The following is a 20,915-nucleotide window of genomic DNA, read 5'->3' as shown; positions in this document are numbered from 1 at the left end:
GCACACTGCTGGTTTCCTCACAGTGCTCTGAACGCAAATATAGACGTCACTTACGAAGTGTGTAGGTACCACGACTCAACATTGAGTGAAATAGTGTTAGTGGGAAATAAGATTTTGCTTTTAATACATGCAGTTATAAATTACTGGCTAGGGTTGCCGCCCGTCCCTTGTTTTTTAGTGCTGTTCGTGAATAGAAATATAATTACGGGAAGAATATTTTACTGTACAGATGTATTCAGTATTTGACACTGATATCAACTATGAAAGTAGACATGACTGTATCACTGTAGCAGTTTCTGCGATAATGTATAAGGAAACAAAATATACGATTTAGTGATAAAAAAAATTTTGCTGAGGCAGTGATCAAGTGTTTTAGCGTTGAGTCAATTTAATGCCGCTGACAGTCACACAATGTGCTGATAGCTTTTATGATGGTGCGCACAGGCAGAACTGGTGGCTACAACACAGACGAACATCAAGTGTCTGGCAGAGGTGGTGCGGCACTTACAGATGGAGGGAACTCTGGAACCCGAGCTGCAGGAGGTCCAAAGTGAGTACACCCACTCTAATAAGATATCTTCTTCAAACATTCGGCTTTCATTATAAGATCTAATTACATGTTTGCTGTAGTCAGGCTTATGTATATTGTTCAGAAGATTAATGAGCTTAGTGTCCACTTTCAGTTCATGGATGTTAAGTTCTGAAGGTGGCTGGCCAGTGATAGGGTCTCTGGAAATGAACGGAGGGATGTTGGGGCAAAGGTTCTTATACCGCAAACTCTTAAACAGATTTCTGACTTAATTGTCACTGAGATGGGATTCTTTGTGCAGTGAGGCTAGGCGCACACATCTTATCCACAGTCAGTTGCTTGTAGGTCATCCTGTTCCCCAGTTTTTGACATGCAAGATGTTTGTGGTATATATTTTATCCTTTTGTCACCAGTTTCAGTCATTTGTGTTTTTTATTCAATTCCCCATCTACAGTATTTTCATCCTTTAATACTACTCATGTATCTCCCCCCCATCCTTCCATCCTTCTGATACTCTTTGTGTACTCTCTTTTCCTTTTGGGATATAACCCTGAGATATCGTCCTTGATTTATTTCAATGTATGACCTTCTTTGATAATATTGATAATTAGTCTTCATTGTGGTTACCTGATGTGCTCTATCCTCTTAGATACTCCCAATGTATCCTCTTGTATAATAATGTAATTTAGATGATATAATAGACAAATGATATCAAGTATATTTTTAAAACTTCAGTACGAACGACTGTAACTGATATTCAACAAATGCTACATTGTTTTATATGTTTATCTGATGAAAAAATCCAATTATTACTGAATCGGATGATATAACATTTGAAGGGTATTAGGAACAGTTTATCATCATTGGTTCGTGCATAGTAATGTAGTTATTAAAAAATTAGCAGTCAGTTTCATTGCAGTGTTGTAAATCTGTCCACAAGGATCATTGAACCATCATGATACAGATTTCAAACATGTGGTACTGTCTGCACCCAGGAGCAAAAAAAAAAAATAGCAGTACACATGCTAAGATAACATCCTCCAACATTGCAAGTTTCAGTAGATTTTACTTCATCACTCTGGGTTTCATTGTTTTTCTCGTGGCCAAAAGACTTTACCTTTTTTTTTCCAGCAGATATATGAAATATTGCCGAAATAAATGAGTTTTCAAAATAATAATTAACCACAACCTTACAACAAAGGCCAGGTTAGCCAATATGTGAGTACGTAGACTTCGGAGATGCTGGAAGCAACTGTCACCCCTACACCAATAGCCATGGAAATCGAAGCTTGCATAGTTGTCAAGAAATTCATGTTTGTCGAATCTGTTACGTATGTGTGCACACACATTTCCTTAGAGAATTGTAGGCGATAGTAAACAGTAACTAGTGTTTTTTTTTTTTTTTTTTTTTACACGAGATGTATCAGTTTCATTTACTGAACATTCATCTTTACATGCATTACTTTTTTGTTAATCGGGGAAGTGTTAAACATATAGGTGTCATATATCTGGGAAATGGGAAGCAATCAGGTTCAATCCAAACAAGGGAAGGATAAATTCAGTTCTTTCCATCAAGAGCCTCTCATTAACTTCAAGACGCCTTTCCCTTTTCTTGAGGGGAACTGTACGTTAAGCCTAAAATAATATAAAATATACTTTATTTCTAATATTTTACCAGTCGTGTGCGTAATTATTTGTCTATATATAATTTTCCTGTATATAAAGGACTACGATAGAAATCATCACGGTCATGTGATAGTTAAATTAGCAATGCCTGTATTAAGGGGAGGGGGTGTACGACTAAACAGGTGTGTTGATATGACGTTACATCACCGCATTAGTGATGCGAGGCCGCAACCTTACTTGGTATGCCCCCCCCTCCCCTCCACACAAGTGACGTCAACTTGTCTACGTACCAGAAAGCAGCCGGTTTCTATGCACTACACTATTGTTAACACACTGCTATCAGCCAAGGACAGCGATTAGTGCATCTCTTTCTGACTTTTCATATCACCAACTTTGTCAGTCCGAAAATACTGTAGTAAACAGCTTCAGTTTTTTCGAGTGTTGGGAGAATCGAAAGTGACAAGTCAAATTACAAGCCGCTATCTATACCACTGTTACATGATCACCAATAATGAAATTATCCAAAATGACAGGTTATTTAGACTTTTGAACGTTGGCATAGACATGAACTGTGACTCAGTGTAAGTTTTTAGATAGTATCTCACCATACCTGTCTCGCTCTCTTCCCTCCCCCCCTTTTTTTTTCTCCTCTCCATCCCCCTTACCCACTCCATTGTTGCTAGGGTCTAAACCCACACCATTACCGGTAATATATAATATGTCCTTTAGGAATGGAAATTTTAATACAGTTGTATATCTTTCTGGCAATTTGATGTCTTAAAAAATTAAAGATGGCTGTGGTGAGAGAGGAGACATGCGGGGTGTAGATGTGTATATGTAGTTGTGTAAACAATAACAGAAATAGTGACAGGAGTGTAGAAACCTGAGCCTACACCAACCAGTTCATGGCTCGTGCTGCACCACATGCCACCCTCTACTCTCCAGATCACTTCCTTCTCCCTACCCTCCCCAACACCAAAACGTTGCTTCCATTATCCTTGTATATAAAAATATTTTTAGGGATCATTTCATGTTAATATGCAAGTGACAACATTTAATATAGAATAAATTACAGTAACTCGTAAAATAAATAAGAGCCTTTTAAAAATATCGATGACAAGCCCGCTGGGCTCGGGGTGAGGCAGGTATGGTTTGGTTGACTCTCGGGTATGGCATCTCACTGACTGCTAATGCCTGGCGAACAGTCTGCCACACAATTCGTGAAGAAGCGATCACCGTCACCAGTTTGCCAGATTTCGCTGACATTACGTACCCAAGTCACCCAAACTCCGGTCATATCTAGCCAACAGGATGTAACTACCTCGCCACCTGGCCACCTTCACACCCTCATTGTTTACTCACCGATGTGCTTTAATCCTTCTACATGGCATACATGCAGGCACTAACAAGGTTCATTTTGATCTCCGTCCGAGATCATCTAAAGAACTACTGAAGCTATTTTATATGCAAAGAACTCCTCATGGAGGTTCCTTGATGCTTGTGACGGGCTCTTGATCTAGGGAATTGGATCTGTACTTAATTTCCCTGAGTTAAGCCTGAATGTCTTCTATCATCCCCCTCCCAGGCGCTGGATAATCCCTACGAGTTTAGCGCTCCCCATGATAAAAATAATATATGCAAAGAAACTATAACAAGAGCTTGAGGCCTTTCAGTATAACCGTCGTCAGATGCTATCGGTCATTGAATTGGTTAGGGAATTCACAATATATATAAAAAGGATATGGAGTCGCATGATTCTTGAAGGATTAATGCATTATATGCCTATCATGCAGAGCGAATAAGTTTATTATTCAAAGTATCTACTCTTGAAGAACAAAATGGACGCTTCATTGTTCATAATATATTGTATATCTGTGCGTGGCTTCAGACACAGGTATTTAAAATAATTAGGAATGGAGAATCGCACATATGTCGAGTTTGAACGTGTCCTTACGTTTCAGTGCTCGGAGTATAATAATTAACTGCTTGGAGGGAGGAAACCCAGTTACTTATGTGGGAGTTACTTTTAGTGTGAGAGAGTATCCATTGTTCTTCAGGTTGGTGGTCGGAACCATCGGTCTGGGAGAGATATTTTTCAGTAACTGCATGGCATTAGGTATAACATTAATGTTTAAATAATTTGGGTTTGCATGCATGCATGTGATGGATTGAGGGAGGGAGTAGAGGAATAGAAGAAGGAAGTGAGATCACTGCCAGTCTTTGTTATGAGATTTCCCACCCACCCACTCGCTGGCAGATCAACTCCCACCTGTTTACACTAACCTAGCTCAGCCCCCGCCCACACAGTATCACGTCACACATATACACGGAGGAAAGGCGCATGTATACTCACAGAGTCCAGCCTTCTTGGGGTTGGGACTCAGTTCCTGGCCCTAACTCACAATCTCTTTGATATTTATTATAAATTTAGGACCCTGTCATACCTACTCTTGAAACTATTTATGGAATTTTCACTACCTTTTAATTTGGAGGCCTGGTCGAGGACCGGGTCGCGGGGACCGTTGACCCCCCTCCCAAAAAAAAGGGTAAGCCTCGTTTTAATTTTTCATAAGTCTTTGAGGCTTATCTGGTTGTTTCCTTCGTTATCCTAGTGACTGTTTTCCCCATCCTAGTGATACTCGTAAATATCTTTTGATGTCATGACGTGTGTCATACTCTTTCAGTGGCTTAAGGTAGAAGAGTTGTTGGGTCTGTACGTGTACGTACTCATTTATTTGTGGTGTCTTTTTCTTTCACTACTTGATTCATAAATACATACATACATACCAGTGGGTAACTTTATAATATTTGTTACGATTTGGTTTTGGCCAAGCTGTATGTGAATGTTTACATTTTGGGCCATTATCTATTATTTTTGTGGAGTGTCGTGATGTGTGGTAGTGTGCTGCCTGGTGTCTGGAGGCAATGTAGGACAGAGGTAGCGGCGGTAGTGGAGATCAATATTGGAGGAGCTGCAACACAAGGTATGCCCATGCAAACTCCACCGAACCCCAGTCGCTGTCAAACAATCATACCGTCACCAGAGCCGCTTCTTTCCGTTCCCTTTCATGACCCCTCTGTTCTGTTAGCCTAAATATCCTTTTATCACTTAAATCGTATCTCTGCTTAATACACTTCTTCCTTGCGTCCCACCTGGCTAGTTACCTCTCACTTCTGGAGTAGTTAAAGGTGTATTACTACAGCTTTAAGGCTATGGAAGGCTCATATTCCATCTGTTAAAGGTATCACATGTTATGGTTTTAATTTAATTGGGCACTGGTTATTGTGAAAGTGTTCTGAAATTGTAGTCAAGACACGGTGGAGCCAACCCAAACAACTGCCACCACGGGGACAGAAAGATCATTCATCGAGTACGAGTGCACTATGCTTCCCTCTCTTTCTCCCTTCCCTGCTTGAGGTAGGGTGGGTGGGGTTAGGTTGGCCAGGGCAGGGTACAGCACAGGATTCCGCAACATTAGGTCCTGCTCCAGTGTTAATAGAACCTCTTGGCCTTACGCACGTTACTCTACAACATGTTACAAAACTTTCTAGTGTGGTCGTAAATGATGTGTTTTCACAGTGAAAAGTGTAAGAAGTGTTAGTGTAATCACTTTGTGTTTCAGTTCCACATAACTAGTAATGGAAATGTTATGATTTGAGTAAGTGGAATAGTGACGTGACACTGTGATCATGAAACTTAAATGAAAAGTTGAAAAGTAAAGTGATGCTATGTTTTTTAATTATTGAATGGGGAGTTGCCCTAAATCCGTCGTGGTCAAACAGCCTCCTGGAGAATGGAAAGATAGGGTAGCTCCAATTCTATGGATCAGGAACCCTTCACCAGCGTCAAGGACTGTTTTTAAGCGTGTACTGGAGTAGAGGAACACAGAGCTGCTTGTGTGGTTACATTGCTAACATTCCTATAAATATTATGTATATCCAAGGGATATTTCTTATGAATTATGTATTTAAGAAAAAAGTTAGGAGGTTAATTTCTTATAACTTAATATACATATATATGTACAAGGTATACAGGCCTAGCTGACATCACAGACATACTACTCTATAGAAAGCTGCTTGTTATGTAGAGCATTTCGGGCAAATTAGGTCAGTTTTGTCCCAGGATGCGACCTACACCAGCCGACTAACACCCAGGTACCCATTTTACTGATGGAGAACATAGACAACCGGTGTAAAGAAACACGCCCAATGTTTCTGCTCGAACCCAGACCTTCGCCGTGTGAAGCGAGAGCTTTAGTCACCAGGCCACGGCTAGATCTTGCCTCAAATGAAAGTGGACGTGGTTTTTGGGTTTGTGGGAGGGAGGGTTAATGTTATAGATCGAATGTTAATCTTGGATAAAGTGTTCATTCCATTAAATCTGGAGATCATACATTGGACTAGATGAAAGAATAACTGTATGAAGGTAAGATAAGAACCAGCTGGATGATACAAGTCCTTGCATCTAGTATTGCTACCAATAAACTTGCTGGGACCCATTGTTGGTAATAACAGGTCAGTCATTGTGAGATACCTTACGTCCACCAGATTTACTATAACCGTTTCTGTATGATGAAGTAACTTGCAGCATCTGCTGCCTCACCTGTCATACATGAAGATACTGCCCGGGTGTTTGCTTTTAATACTGAACCTGTTTGTATGTTATACTGTGCATATTATCGTTTTGCATTTCTTTGCAATTGACCAGACATTGTGTGATAACTTCTGAGATAACCGAGAGTATCACAACAAACAAAAATATAGTCTTAATAAAAAGTATAGAGTTCTTTATTATTCAGCCCTCGTGTGTTCTTGATCACTGGGCTTAGAATGTCACGAAATTTATTGTAATCTACGTATTACCGCAGTATCCCGAATCCCTTATTCAACTGAAAAACAGTCTTGTCAGAAGTGTCAGCATTTAATACTTATACTGTGTGAAGTTCATGGTTATAGCTATCGCCAGCTTCAATTGTTCGTTAAATTTAAACGTTGTATTATTAAAGATGCTCGGGCATATGAGGAAAAAATGAGTATCTGCAGAAGGAAATGGGAATATAGCTCAGGATGTTTTTCTTTCCATCCCGTTTTCTGTTACTATAATTTTAGGGAAAGCGAATGGCTGTACCTCCTTTCTCTACCTGCCATCGGTATTTATAACTCCACGTAGGTGTGAGGTATTGTCACCTTTAATGTTTTTAAGCTCGAGCCGATGCTTTTTTTCTTCCTCAGGAAAAAATATATTGCCTTTGTTGATCGAAAACGTTTAACTTTAGTTGACTTCAGGGGCTTGTGTCAACCAGTTGACTTCAGGGGCTTGTGTCAACCATGTCATCCTGGTCCTGCCCTAGGGCATTAATGAGAGTTACTTTATGACGGTGGTGGATGGCGTGGTCGTGATCAGCAAAGCCAAACTCAGATTAGGAATCTCCAGAAAACGCTGACTTAGTGCGCCATCGGCTGACCTTTCTCACTTCCTCAGTTTAACTCTCTCTCACAACCCCTTTAATTTATTCTGGTCTTTCACTCTATATAGAACCATTGGAACACACAAAGATAGTCCACATTATTAAATTCAGTTTCCCTAAAAGTATCTTGATCATCCTAGCTGTGGTGCGTATGTCAGTTTACATGCAGCGAGCACCAAGCAACAGGCGTTAAATCGGAGGCCTGGTGTGGAATCGAATTGCAGGAGCGATGATCCTTGGAGCCATCTGTAGGTAAACCACGGGTCTACCTGGAGGTTATTCCGGGGATCTACGCCCCCGCGGCCCGGTCCACGACCAAGCCTCCCGGTGGATCAGGGCCTGATGAACCAGGCTGTTACTGCTGGGCGCACGCAGTCCAACGTACTAACTACAGCCCGGCTGATCCGGCACTGACTTTAGGTATCTGTCCAGCTCTCTCTTGAAGGCAGCCAGAGATTTATTGGTAATTCCCCTTATGTTTGGTGGGAGGCTGTTGAACAGTCTTGGGCCCCGGACACCTATGGCGCCTCTACTTTTAATTGGGGGTATTTTGCATCGCCTGCCCAATCTTTTACTTTCCTAGGGAGTGATTTCTGTGTGCAGATCCGGGACCATTCCTTCCAGGATTTTCCAAGTGTAGATTATGATATATCTGTCTCTCCTGCGTTCCAGCGACTACAAGTCAAGTGCAGAGAACTTGTATTTCATGAAGCACAAACCCGCGAAGGTGATTCAGCTTCATGAGCGATGTAGGCTCGATCTTCCGTCTGGTAATCCCGGCCCATTCTCAAACCAATCAGGAGGTAGGGGATCCAGGTACACATAGGAATGTGCTTGAAATTCCTTGGTGAACATGTTTGACGGGCGTACATGTAGGTCGTCACAGGTAAGGGTTGTGGAGGAAGCAAGATGCCAGCAACAGCGCCATGATTACTTGGTCTCTGTGAGTCAGCAGCTGAGGAACTTTTCCTCCCATAAAACCCTTCTAAGTGCTATTTTAGTTCAAGATCTTTCAATACCCTTGAATTTTATAATTTACTTATGAAATTTAATATTTGATCAGTACTCCACGTCAACATTGCATGAATATATGCTGTACTTAGAATGCGGTGTGCATACTGCCACCAACAGCATACAAAAAATAAACCCGGAGGCGAACAAAGAAAACGGGGTGCCGAACACATTCTATTCAATAAATAAATTTATTTATAACTAGAAACTATTTTAAAGGAAATTATTACACGCAACCCCTCAAGGAAGTATTATTGATGCCGGTGAGGGGCTCTTGATTCGAGGAATTCGAACTCTCCTCTCCTTCCGTGGATCGAACCTGATTGCCTCCCATTCTTTAGGCACTATAATCACTATGGGTTTAACACTTCCTCTTAAATATAATACGAATACTCTAAACACGTTACATAAGTCAAATGTTTCTTCAGGCATTTACTATTGCGAGGTAAACTCGAGAGACTTAATACGTTGGAAGTTGGCACCCTCAGTGGACCAGTGATGACGTAAGTGTGGGTGTCGGGAGGGGGTTGGGGCGGGAACAGAATCAGACTTGTGCCAACTGCGCGATTATTGTATCCTCTCCTTATACTTAAATATAACAGTCCTGTCACTATTACTATCAATAGATTATGAACTAGTATGGAACAATAGTGTAATGTACGTAAAATGAACGTAATAAGCAGTGTGAGCGTACAGATAGTCATGAGCTATTCACTCACTTATAATGGCACCCCCCACTCTCCAGCTACCCCGCCATCGTTTGAATCCTCAGTCCTGTTTCGGCTAGAACCCGAGTAAAGTGTGTGGCGGTGTTCACTCGTGCCTCCACGGTTCCCATGTGTTGCTTGGTGTACTTTCCTGTGGTAGTGTGTGCCTTCCCCACTGCTGTGGTATGTTTCCATCGAATCCTCAAAGACCACATCGCTTAGACCTCTTTCTGCCTGGTGTAATACAAAAATAATTTAAAAGTGTAGAGTATTTTGATAAATTAATGTTACATCGTGATAAATGATGTTGGTGCTGGATAAAGAGAATCATTATCACAAGTGCTGACGGAAGATAAGTGTTGTAGATATCAGCTGCACAGCGTAGTGTGGTGTGTTTAGTGGCAGTGGTGGTAGTGCTGGTGGTAATTTGGTGCAGCACTGCTGGGGACTTGACTTTCCCAAACAAGACGAGCTGCGTCTCCCCTGGGTAGCTATTTGGCACATACTCATGCACATACACAAGGGGGGCTTGGTGATGCCAGTGTTGACTGGTGTGCCTGGGTGGTATATTTGTGAAGCTCTTGAGGATTTCTGATTTCTCACTCGTTAATTAATGTTGACTCTGTACCTGAGGCTGAATTGTGCAAGCGTCAACCATATTAATGGAAACGCATTAAAAAATATGGTGTTTACGTCCACAACAGTTTTGCTATGCGGAACAGAATTTCGAGGACAAATTAACTTATAATTGTTTTCACATTGCCTGAAAATTGAATCGAAAGTGCAGTGAAGACATGGCACTTGTTCTCCCACTGAAACGGGAACTCCTGTTATAAGTCCCCACCACTGTCTCATCCACGTGGGCGTTGCTAATGCTATCCCCTCCATTCAGCGGCCGACCCACACATGTGGTTGAGCAGTATTCCTCACCCCATCACTTGGGCTTACCACTACACCCTTCTCATCCGTATTTTAATTAAGAGTTAACAAACAAATAATAAGGACCAAGATCGAGGTGACAAAAGTTCTTGCTCATTAGCCTGTCACCAGTGTGATAGGATTAAAAAAAAAAACTGTGCTTGACGATGTTAAAGGTAAGCTATTTTAGCAGACGAGGGGTCATGCTGTCAACATGCCATGGAATGTGCTTATCAAGGGACTTGAACAGTGAATATATAAATATTTACTCTTGTATTTGGACCTAGTAACTATGTTCACTTTAATATATATGTACTGGTAGCGTTGATTGTAGCTCGTGGCCTGATACCTAGTGAACATACGGCTGACCTTTGGCCTTACTGATGAATACGAGGGCAAATGAACTTTGGTTGGCGTGTATTACTGAGAGAAGTAAGGAAGTTGGAAAACTAAACTTGTAGCCCTCTTAGTGACGCAGACAATTTACGTAGCAGTATTTTGACGCATGTTTGACATGTAATAATTATTGATTCCATTGATGCATAACAGACTTACCCTAGCTGGGCTATTAAAGCAATATCTGTCGTGAAGATAGCCTTGTTGATGGCGGCTAGGCGAGAGAAGATCCGTGAGGGGAGGCGCCAGGCCGACCCAGCTTTCCCAGTCCTCACGCCACCCGCGTCCCCAGTCACTCGACCCCAGATACCCACACCTCAGCGGGAGGGCCACCTGGTACCTGAAGTGAACGGAAAAGGTGTCTTGAAGGAGCCTATATCTAGAAATAAGAAAAAGCATGGTAAAGGCTTGAAGGTCACCTTCGATCTTGACAATATCAGTGAATATTGTAAGTACAGTACACCCAAAGATGAAAATGTGATTGACTGTTGGGAAGACATCAGTGACGGTGAAGCTGAGGCAAGTGGGACAAACTATGACATTAGGGAAGAGGATATTATTGATTGTGAAAGAGAGTTGGATATATGTGGAGATTTTTGTCAAACTGATGGAGAATCTGCGACTGAGGGCCACACAGAGGCAACAGGCTACCCAGAGGAATATATAACTAGTACTTCTTTCATGAGTAGTCCTTGCGAGAGTGTAAGTCACGACGTACAGGACGAAAATGAGATGCGAAAAGGAGAAACACAAAGTAGTTTATTTAACGAACAGGAAAAATTGGTTGTCGATGGTAGTGAGTTAACGAATGGTGAAAATACAGTTCAAATAAGCAAAGACTCTGTGAGTTTTAACCCTCAGTCACAGGAAGGAGGCTCTGACCGTAATATACCGTTCATTGATGTATCTAAAGAAGAATGTTGTGAGGTGAAAGATGATGACAATAAATGGGAGACAAAACTGAGCGGCAGCAGTTCTGAAATTGTCAGTGGCAAACCTTGTGAATTTCTCGGAGGACAGAGCTTGGAGGTGGAAGGCTGGCAAAATGTGGAAACAGGGGACCACATAGTTGAAGAACTGTCCAGTTTCAACAACGATTATGGCGATGACAGTGACAACGTAATCACCAAGGAGGATATTCAAGCTGTGTTTCTAGCGCTCATGGAGGACCAAGAAAAAGAGTCTTTTCCTATAGATTCGCATGTTAGCACCAATGTAGATAATGAAAAAGATATATTTGAAGGGAGAATAAAGTCGCCCGCAGAAATTTCTTTCATTTCCGAAGAAAATCAGCTTCCTCCGGCTTTGCGATTTGAACGGGAACAGTCACCACAGGTCTCCATTGGTTATGAATGCCATGATAGAAAATCTGCAGCTACTTATGGCTCTGAAACTGAATCTGAAGGAGAATTGGTTCCGTGTGAAGATAAATGTGTAGGAACGTCTGACCACACTGTAGTGAGTGATGAAGAGCCTCTTGATCTGATAGTGAACGTAAAACCATTACAAGGTGAAGAAAATGTTTCGAAGAGCGCAGACGAATGCCAAGACAAGGACGTACGTTTGTTAGATGGGCAGCATCAGTGTAGCACATCAGAGACTTCTGGTTTAGATATTTCAAATGATAAGTTAGGTGACTTATCACCATCATCTGAGATCCCAGAAGACAGAATATGCCCAGGAAACTCAGAAAGTAGCAAAGAAAAAGACAAGATCAGTGGAAAGAAAGCCGGGAAGAAGAAAGGCAAGAAAAATAAAAAAGAAGCCAAGACTGAGCCAGTGGTTAAGCCTACGCACATTAAGGAGAGGCCAAAGCTTGTGCGTGGCAAAAGTTGGAAGGAAAAGACAGAAAAATTCAAAGCCCAACATGGAAGTCCCTTAAACTTATCTTGCAGCAACGAGTTAGGTGATTCAGATACTGTAGAAGAACCTTCTAATCTGTTGGCAGACACGCACACAGAGGGCAACCTCGTGACGTCCAAGAGTTCAACCAGTGTTATAGAGACCCTGTGCATTGATTATTTTCCCATAACAGGAAAGATCACAGACTCTGAAAGTTTGGATAGCGAATGTGGAGATAGCCAAATAGGAATTAAGACAACCTTAGAACAAATGCCAGAAATAGGAACTTCTGGCAAAGCTGTTTGCCACTCTCCCACCGTCATCGATGTTCTCCCTGGTGTTACCATCGAAGTTACAGGTCCCAGTGAAGATAAGAGTGGTGACACTTCATCTGGAACGTCGTCAACAGAGAATGACGATTTCTATATTGTAAAAGCTTGTACAGTGGCGATGCCTTCAGAGGTTCTTACTGAATATGTAGTTGATAGTGAATCAAGCGAAGAAACGAGTCTTTCGGAAACAGATGAGGATGTTAGTAAAGAAAATATGTATTCAGAAACTGTTTCTGAAAAACATGATGAACACAGCTTATCTACCATTATGGTTGAGCAAAACGATTTCATATCAAATAAAGAGTCCTCTTTAGCAGGTATAAGTGAAACGAAAGATCCTCTTTATGTTGATGCTGAACCTAGTTTATGCACAGATCGGTTTGACTACGTTCAGTCTTTTCCAGATGTAGTAGGCACGCAGACATTGAATCTTGTATACTCGTACGACACTGATTCAGAGTTTGATTCACAGTCAGAGCTTAAGAGCGCTAATGTTAAAGAAGGGAGTCCTCGTTCATTAGGTGATCCTTCTTTGGAGGCGAGTGGCTTAGAAATGGTTGCAAATGTTTGTGAGAATGCTAAGAGCTTGCCTCAGTCAGGTGAAATTGTTTATGAAGTTCCGTGTATGTGTGGCCCCGATGAAGCTACTAGAGCGTTTGGTATGGCAACAAATATTTATGATAATGACCTTGATAAAATGAGTATAGAAAACAAGAATGAGCAGTTCTGTGTTCCACCACTCTTGAGTGATAACAGTAAGGGTGTTTTGTTAGACGATTGCACAAAAACGGGTGTAGAAACTCAAGATAATGAACATCGCGAATCTGAAGTAAAGGACAGCATGACAAGCAATTCGGAAGGTACAAGTGGAGAGGGTGAAGGACATTCCCAAGATATTAGGTCAAGAATAAATGAAATAGTAGGTCCTAGGTTGCAACGTGAACGTGGCCTACATGCAAGTGCGAATACGAGGGAGGATGCTGGTGGTGGTCTTGCAGACGACTATCATGGTGGACGGGAAGATTCCCCTCTACCAGGGTCCTCGCCAGCTTCCAGTTCAGGAGTACAGGGCTCCGACGAGTTGTCTCTGTCAAGATCCCGATCCCAATCTCCTCCTCGCGAAGAATCCGCCTCCCCGACCTTCAGTGTACCAGACTTGGTCTACGAGTCTTACCAGGTTCAGGAACTGTTGCCTGAGAAGATGCAGCGTGACGCCACGGACAGTTTGCGGACACTCAGATATGAAGGGAGCGTGGAGTCCACCCCAGAGAAAATGAATCAGGTGGATTATAGTTTTAGGACATTCAGGGATATGTATCAGATTAACCCGGTATATCTTACGGACTCGGATGAACACGACGACCAGAATGAGTCTGATACAGTCGTACCAGGGTCTGTGAGTTTGAGCTACGACCCAGAAAGATCAATCACTGTTACTAGTAAGTTTTAAAGCTTGAAAATTCTTATTTTTTTTAGTTACTAAAGCTAGGGCTTAGATAGTGATTAAGGAATAAACACATATAAGCTCTCTTTGAGACTCCAAAAGCTTTTGATGGCTGTAGATCTGTACATTAGCTGAAATAATTAGTTTTATGACTATATGCAACTAGCAAGTAATTCTCATTGTTGAATAGGACAAACTTAGCATATAGACTGCCATTTTTTCCTGTTTCGCAATCTTACATAGCGCCTCCACTCTCCCGTTTTTTCTTTGACTGTGGTGGTGGGTTTGTGGTGGTTGCTATATAGGCTGGGCCTCCACGTCAGACGACTCCCCCGCCCCCTTGGATCCAGGCACGACCCTGCCCCTCCCCGGGACCCACGCTACTAGAAAAGTTCCAAAAGTTACTAGGTTGCTAAGGGAAACTCAAGGTTAGCATCGCATGCTATATTTTATAACTAATGCTATAACTAATATGTATTTATTAACACGATGCTTGGTACAATTTTAGTTATGACGCATGCACTTGTATCTGTCTTACTGAGCTGTTGGTTGGACAAGATGTGACACCTGCCCTCAAACCTTGGCAAAATTAGCTGTCAGTAATCATTGCCTTTTTGGGTATCCACGTGCCTCTTGCTCTTCGTTGTTGAATCAACCAGGCTGTGATGGATATATGGGCCAGCGGCCCACCAGTAGCAGGAGCCTGGTTGACCAGCAAGCTTGGCTCAGGACCGGGCTCCTGAAGTAGAACTCTTCAAACCTGTCAAATGTAAAGTTATATATTATACATATATACTCTCCTCAGCCTGGTTGACCAGGCGAAAGTATATTCATGTATTTAGGTAAGAATTTGTTCGTGCGACATTAGCAAGACTGAATCATAGATGATGAAACTAACTCCGTTTTCTGTTGCCGTGGACTATTTAATGCAGAAAACTGGACAACTTATGATGGTGAACTAGCACAATGGCTTCAACTGAACACAGTAACACGTATTTTTCGCTGTTGCAATTATGTACGAGACATTTTAAGCAAATTTCGTAAATTTTCCTGTAACAGATGAAACAAATTTTAGATGAATATTCAAATATACTCTTGTTAACAATTTTGGGGCCTAGTCCCTCGGCATTTTTGTGTCCATACTCTTGCTTTATTGTCCACATTATTACTATTACATTCATGGAGGAACGCAAAGCGGTAGAGATCATACAATGCTTGGGGAATGGAAGGCGCTTAGGTTCAATTCAAGAACGGGGAGGACATGTTAAATTCCTTGGATCAAGAATCTCTCACCCTCAAGGGGCTACCGTCCACAGGATGGATGTGGTATGCACAATAAACTAGCTGCTAAATTCGGAGGCAAAATCTAAAAAATTAAAATATACAGTATATGTAAATAGTTATCAGTTTATACGCTAATTGTATACTTTAAAACGCTATATTCCTTATAAATTAGGTTGAATATATATATATATATATATATATATATATATATATATATATATATATATATATATATATATATATATATATATATATATATATATATATATATATATATATATATATATATATATATATATATATATATATATATGAGCGTGTTAGGAGTGAATGGAGACGAATGATACTTGGGACCTGACGATCTGTTGGAGTGTGAGCAGGGTAATATTTAGTGAAGGGATTCAGGGAAACCGGTTATTTTCATATAGTCGGACTTGAGTCCTGGAAATGGGAAGTACAATGCCTGCACTTTAAAGGAGGGGTTTGGGTATTTTCTTTTTGGGGATTTTCTTTCTTTTTTGGGTCACCCTGCTTCGGTGGGAGACGACCGACTTGTTGAAAAAAAAAAATATATATATATAGGTAGTGGGACGGAAAAATCAGTGAAACGTATTGTTGGGGAAGCATGAGTGCCAGTGTGCATCGCATGATTTTAGTTTGCCACCTGAATTCTGCTTGTGTGCATGATAAAAGGGCGGTTTGCATGGTAACTTTCGCAGTGATGTAGTGTAGGCATTAAATTGCATTTGCTTTTGTGTGCTTAAACTGAAGGAAAATTGTATTAGAATATTGTTTCCTCGAGTTACGCATGGTGTTGCTATGTATTCCCATTTTATAGAGCTTTTAATAGCAGTAGTAGTTAGCATCTTTGGTTGTTTCTGAACATGCGTGAATCATTTGCTTCTGATTTTCAGTAAACATAAAAACTGCACAATAAAATCATAATATAATAAATAGGTTATACTGTTGCACCGTGTAAAATACAGGTGGTATCAAGCGGTGATCTTGATAGCATTCCTGCCAACACTCCGTTTATTGAAACATCTATGCAGATATTATATATATATATATATATATATATATATATATATATATATATATATATATATATATATTTTATATAATTATATATATATATATATATATATATATATATATATATATATATATTATATATATATATTATATATTTATTTATTTGTATTTGCCTCCAGTATGAAGTTTTTCTGTGTAAAAATTGGTAAATTAATGTCCTTTAAATGTTCACTCTGTGAGCAGTAATGAGCACATATTACATAAAATAGTGATAGTGAGTTCAAAATAAAGATGCAATTACCATATTTCCCTACCCTCTAACAATATTAATATTGTAGATCAATGGTTCAGAGAACCGACATGTTGATAAATTAGACACATGTGCAACTCTTGGGTATCTTTACTGAGGAAACTCGCCACACAGTGACTTCATCAGTCCATACAAAGGAGAAATTTCAAGAACAGGAGGAGAATGAGGTAATCAGTCCCTCAGCCTTGAGTCGATGTGGTCAGTCCATCAGTCTATTCAAGATTGATGGACTGACCACATCGACTCAAGGCTGAGGGACTGATTACCTCATTCTCCTCCTGTTCTTGAAGTTTCTCCTTTGTATGGACTGATGAAGCCACTGTGTGGCGAAACGTTTCCTCAATAAAGATACCCAAGAGTTGCACATGTGTCTAATTTATCAATATTAATATTATTGAGCGTAAATTCGTAGGGGTTATACAGCGAGTTGGGGGAATAAGAAGTAATCAGGTTTGATCCAAGGAAAGGAATGATAGGTCCAGTTCCTTGAATCAAAGAGTCCTCACCGGCATGAAAGCATCTCCCTGACCTTAAGTTTCCCTGCTATTCATTCATTCTCTTGTTGGTGTATGCTCACGCAGTTAATCTGCATTTTGTTCATAGTGTGGGGGAAGAGCGGATTGTGTTTTTATTTCTTAAGATCTTCAGTATAAGCTCTTAGCTTTACCAGTTTCTCAATCTCGAACTGTTTGTAATCGTAGTGGCTACTTACATGGAATTAAAGGTCGACGTTGTTTGGGATGGATGTCTTGCTCTACAATGCTTGATATTGTGCTTAATTTTGTATATACGTACGTATGAATCGGTCATTAGTGATATACCTCTAGTATCATTATTGTGAATGATAATTATCTTTAAAAAATATTTTTTTTTAAATGGCATGAATGTCAACTCTATATAAGACGCTAACAGTATAGTGTGAAAATAAAGAAAAGAATGCATGGTGAGAAAAGAGAGAGCTGGTGAGCAGCAGACGGGAGGGGGGTGTCATCTGCCTAAGGGGCCCTTGTAAGATTTCACTGGCGGTGTGTGGCTGTCGCACTCTTGTGCACCAGTTGAGCGTACATCAGTGCTTGTGAGTGTGTGGCAGGTATTTTGCTAAGACGCACCATTGAGGCACGAACCTTGGTGTACTTGTCACATTTGATAAACGGGCGACGAATGTCGTTTCCACCACTGCCATTTTATGGAATCTTCAGAACATAGTGTGTTTATAAAACCGAACGTGAACAAATTATTTGCATATCTAGTAAGCTCTAACTGATCAAGAGAGAGGCAACCTGTGTGAGACACGATGAGTTTGAGACGTAAGGTTTGAGTTGTGTGCCAAACAAGACGCACGTGGGAATGAACATGTTATTAAGTTTTTGTTCATATTATGGGTGTCTTTGATTACTTGCCTTTATTTTTGTGAAAAGTAAGGTGTTGTTTGTATCCAGAAACAAAATGTTTTGTTATAGATAAAGCAAAACAAAACCCGACTCCGTTGGAGATTGCTGTTACCTAGTCATTATCCAGTTAGTTCATCACCACAACGGTTGTGTGCGTTCAGAGCTGCGTAGTGGCGGCTGGGCTGTATGTTGCAACATACTGCTCAACAGATGACAAACCTCTTAATTGTGGATATAAATTTTTAATGCAGGGCAATTTATATTAGACGTGTATTGTAGCGGAGAAATGTGATGGGTGGGGGGCCGCTAAGGGAAGAAGTGCGATATAAAGGTCAATGACTTGGACGAAGCAGTATGTAAGAGGTGGTGGTGGTGGGTGGCAAGTTGGAGGAGTGGGTCGAATGGCACAGTTCTTGGCATGTGGCAGTGCCTCCCAGTGACGGACATCGCGCGGGTTTAATATCAAGAGTATCGTGCCAAACAGAAAGTGTGCTACTAAGATCAACATTTGAGTGGTGTTCATTGTAACTGGTCTTCAGTTGTAACTGAAGCTAAATTATTTTTAAAACATTGCATTGTAGCCTGAGAGAATTTATTTATATTATATGCAGAGTGGACAATAAAGATAAAGCTTATTAAGTATTGAAGATCTTCAAGTGTAGTTTTATAAATGTAGTGGGTGGCATAAACTTGGCGTAAGTCAGCTCATGATATCGTGTTGCAGGTCTTGGAATTTGATTAACTGCGTCGCAATTCCTCTCTGCAGCGGAGCTAATGCATTGTAATACAAATTATTACTTTTGTACTTTGGAATATTAATAAAATTCTGACAGGTGATAAAGAAATAGAAGAACTCAGAGCAAGCATTTTTTTTAGCAAAAAACTCTTAATTTAAAAGTCAGCAGCGGGGGTAGATGCTACTTGCCTTTTTTTTTTTTTTTTATGCACATTGTCCCAAGTCTTGGTCACTTTCTCGAGGATTTTTCTTATAACAGACGACAGATAAGAATCACTGTGACAATGTTGGTGTTAAATAGAAAGTTCATCCAATTGTGGAAGAGCGATAAAATCTAATTTAATTGGCCAGGGAAGTAATGTAGGCATCACGTTGGTGAAGCTCCTGTTCGCGCTGACGTAAGAGATACCCTGGTCACTGACGAATCATAGCTAAGAAGCAGGTGAATATAACGTGAAGCTTAAACCCATAGAGAAATGCTTGATATTCTAATCGACTTACTGAAGTCATGTAGCAAAGACTAGTAGATTTTATTTCCGTATGCACAGACCCATCCCATGTGAAATATAATGAAACAGCTAGTTTTTTTTCCTTGTAAGTTGCATTCCTATAAAATAGGGTGACAGCACAATACAGATGTACCCATATAATAGCATTCCCTGGCCTCGCCTTTGATACTGTACCCCATGAGGGTAATCAATACTGTGTGGGGCCCGTTGAGTTATTCTGCTCGTCCATTTATGCATGGAGGGGTCACTGTCCTGCGTGCATTAAACTACCTCCTTTTTTTATACTCATTTTACCTTGTCACTTTTTCACTATAGCAGTATATTGTGTCATGTTTAGCGTAATGACGGTAATGAATGAGGTTGTTGCTGGAGTCGCACGAAAAGGTTGAATTTTTTTTATGGTAGTACGGGAATGTGTAGTGGGAGGAAGATGGGATTCGTTTATGTACATATAAGCAGGCTGAAGTAAGTTATGCATTGCGAGGAAGTAGGGGTGGATAGGGTATTGATGAATTAAATATAGGCGTGGACGGTGACTTTTTCAGCAGTAGTGTTATTGGGAGCGGGAGTGTGTAATGTGATGCAGGTTGTGTTAGATAGGGGGGAGAGATTCAATTGCACTTCGGTTTTTCAACTTTGACAGCTACACTCAAACTGCGAGTGAATAAAGCGCCATAAAGACCTTGTGCTTTAGCCAAAATATTTATTACGCTATTTGCGAAATCAACTCCATCCTTGGCTTTGAAATATTTAGGTATTACTTCGTTATACATTTGCAGCAAATCTTACAATTGTTGCAAAATACTCTGAACCAATTATTATCATAATTATCATCATCATCATAACCAAAAGCTAAAGCCATAAGTCATAAAGTGATGGGAACCAATTATAGATTGCTTAGTTAGGTAAGACACATATGCAACAGTTAGGTATCTTTATTTCGAAACGTTTCGCCTACACAGTAGGCTTCTTCAGTCGAGTACAGAAAAGTTGATAGAAGCAGAAGATACTTGAGCACGATGTAATCAGTCCATCACCCTTGAAGTTTTGAGGTGGTCAGTCCCTCAGTCTGGAGAAGAGTATTGTTCCATAGTCTGAAACAATATGGAGTTGAAGTGACAGGATGGAGCCTTATATAACGCCAGGAGATGAGATGTAGGCCACTAGTAGAGGTAAGAATATTGTCGTTGGAAGGTCAGGTCCCTCTCAAATCCAGCCATTCTCACTAGTACCAAGGGTATCTTGGTACAGACCTGAAATCAACTGTCAACTTCTACTAGTGAGAATGGCTGGATTTGAGAGGGACCTGACCTTCCAACGACAATATTCTTACCTCTACTAGTGGCCTACATCTCATCTCCTGGCGTTATATAAGGC

At 40.6% G+C, this 20,915-nt stretch overlaps 1 protein-coding gene and 1 long non-coding RNA gene across 3 annotated transcripts in view; one reads left to right on the top strand and one right to left on the bottom strand.

The window, feature by feature from the left end:
• Positions 1-9,837: 9,837 nt before the first annotated feature.
• The window catches only part of LOC128689587 (uro-adherence factor A), a 47,939-nt gene continuing 36,861 nt past the window's right edge, over positions 9,838-20,915 (top strand). The window contains exons 1-2 of one of the 2 annotated variants that reach the window (XM_070087633.1): positions 9,838-14,268; positions 14,579-14,701. In XM_070087633.1, coding sequence (XP_069943734.1) covers positions 10,863-14,268; positions 14,579-14,701 — 3,529 coding nt within the window. In that variant the 5' untranslated portion in view covers positions 9,838-10,862. The remainder of the gene's footprint in view (positions 14,269-14,578; positions 14,702-20,915) is intronic. The other variant, XM_070087634.1, reaches the window with a different exon arrangement.
• The window catches only part of LOC138853075 (uncharacterized), a 70,684-nt gene continuing 64,476 nt past the window's right edge, over positions 14,708-20,915 (bottom strand). Inside the window, exon 3 of the long non-coding RNA XR_011392325.1 lies at positions 14,708-15,033. This is a non-coding gene — a long non-coding RNA (uncharacterized lncRNA). The remainder of the gene's footprint in view (positions 15,034-20,915) is intronic.

This window comes from Cherax quadricarinatus, chromosome 22 (assembly GCF_038502225.1).
Source record: "Cherax quadricarinatus isolate ZL_2023a chromosome 22, ASM3850222v1, whole genome shotgun sequence".
NCBI classification, from domain to species: Eukaryota; Metazoa; Arthropoda; class Malacostraca; order Decapoda; family Parastacidae; genus Cherax; species Cherax quadricarinatus.
This window is presented reverse-complemented; position numbering and strand designations above follow the sequence as displayed.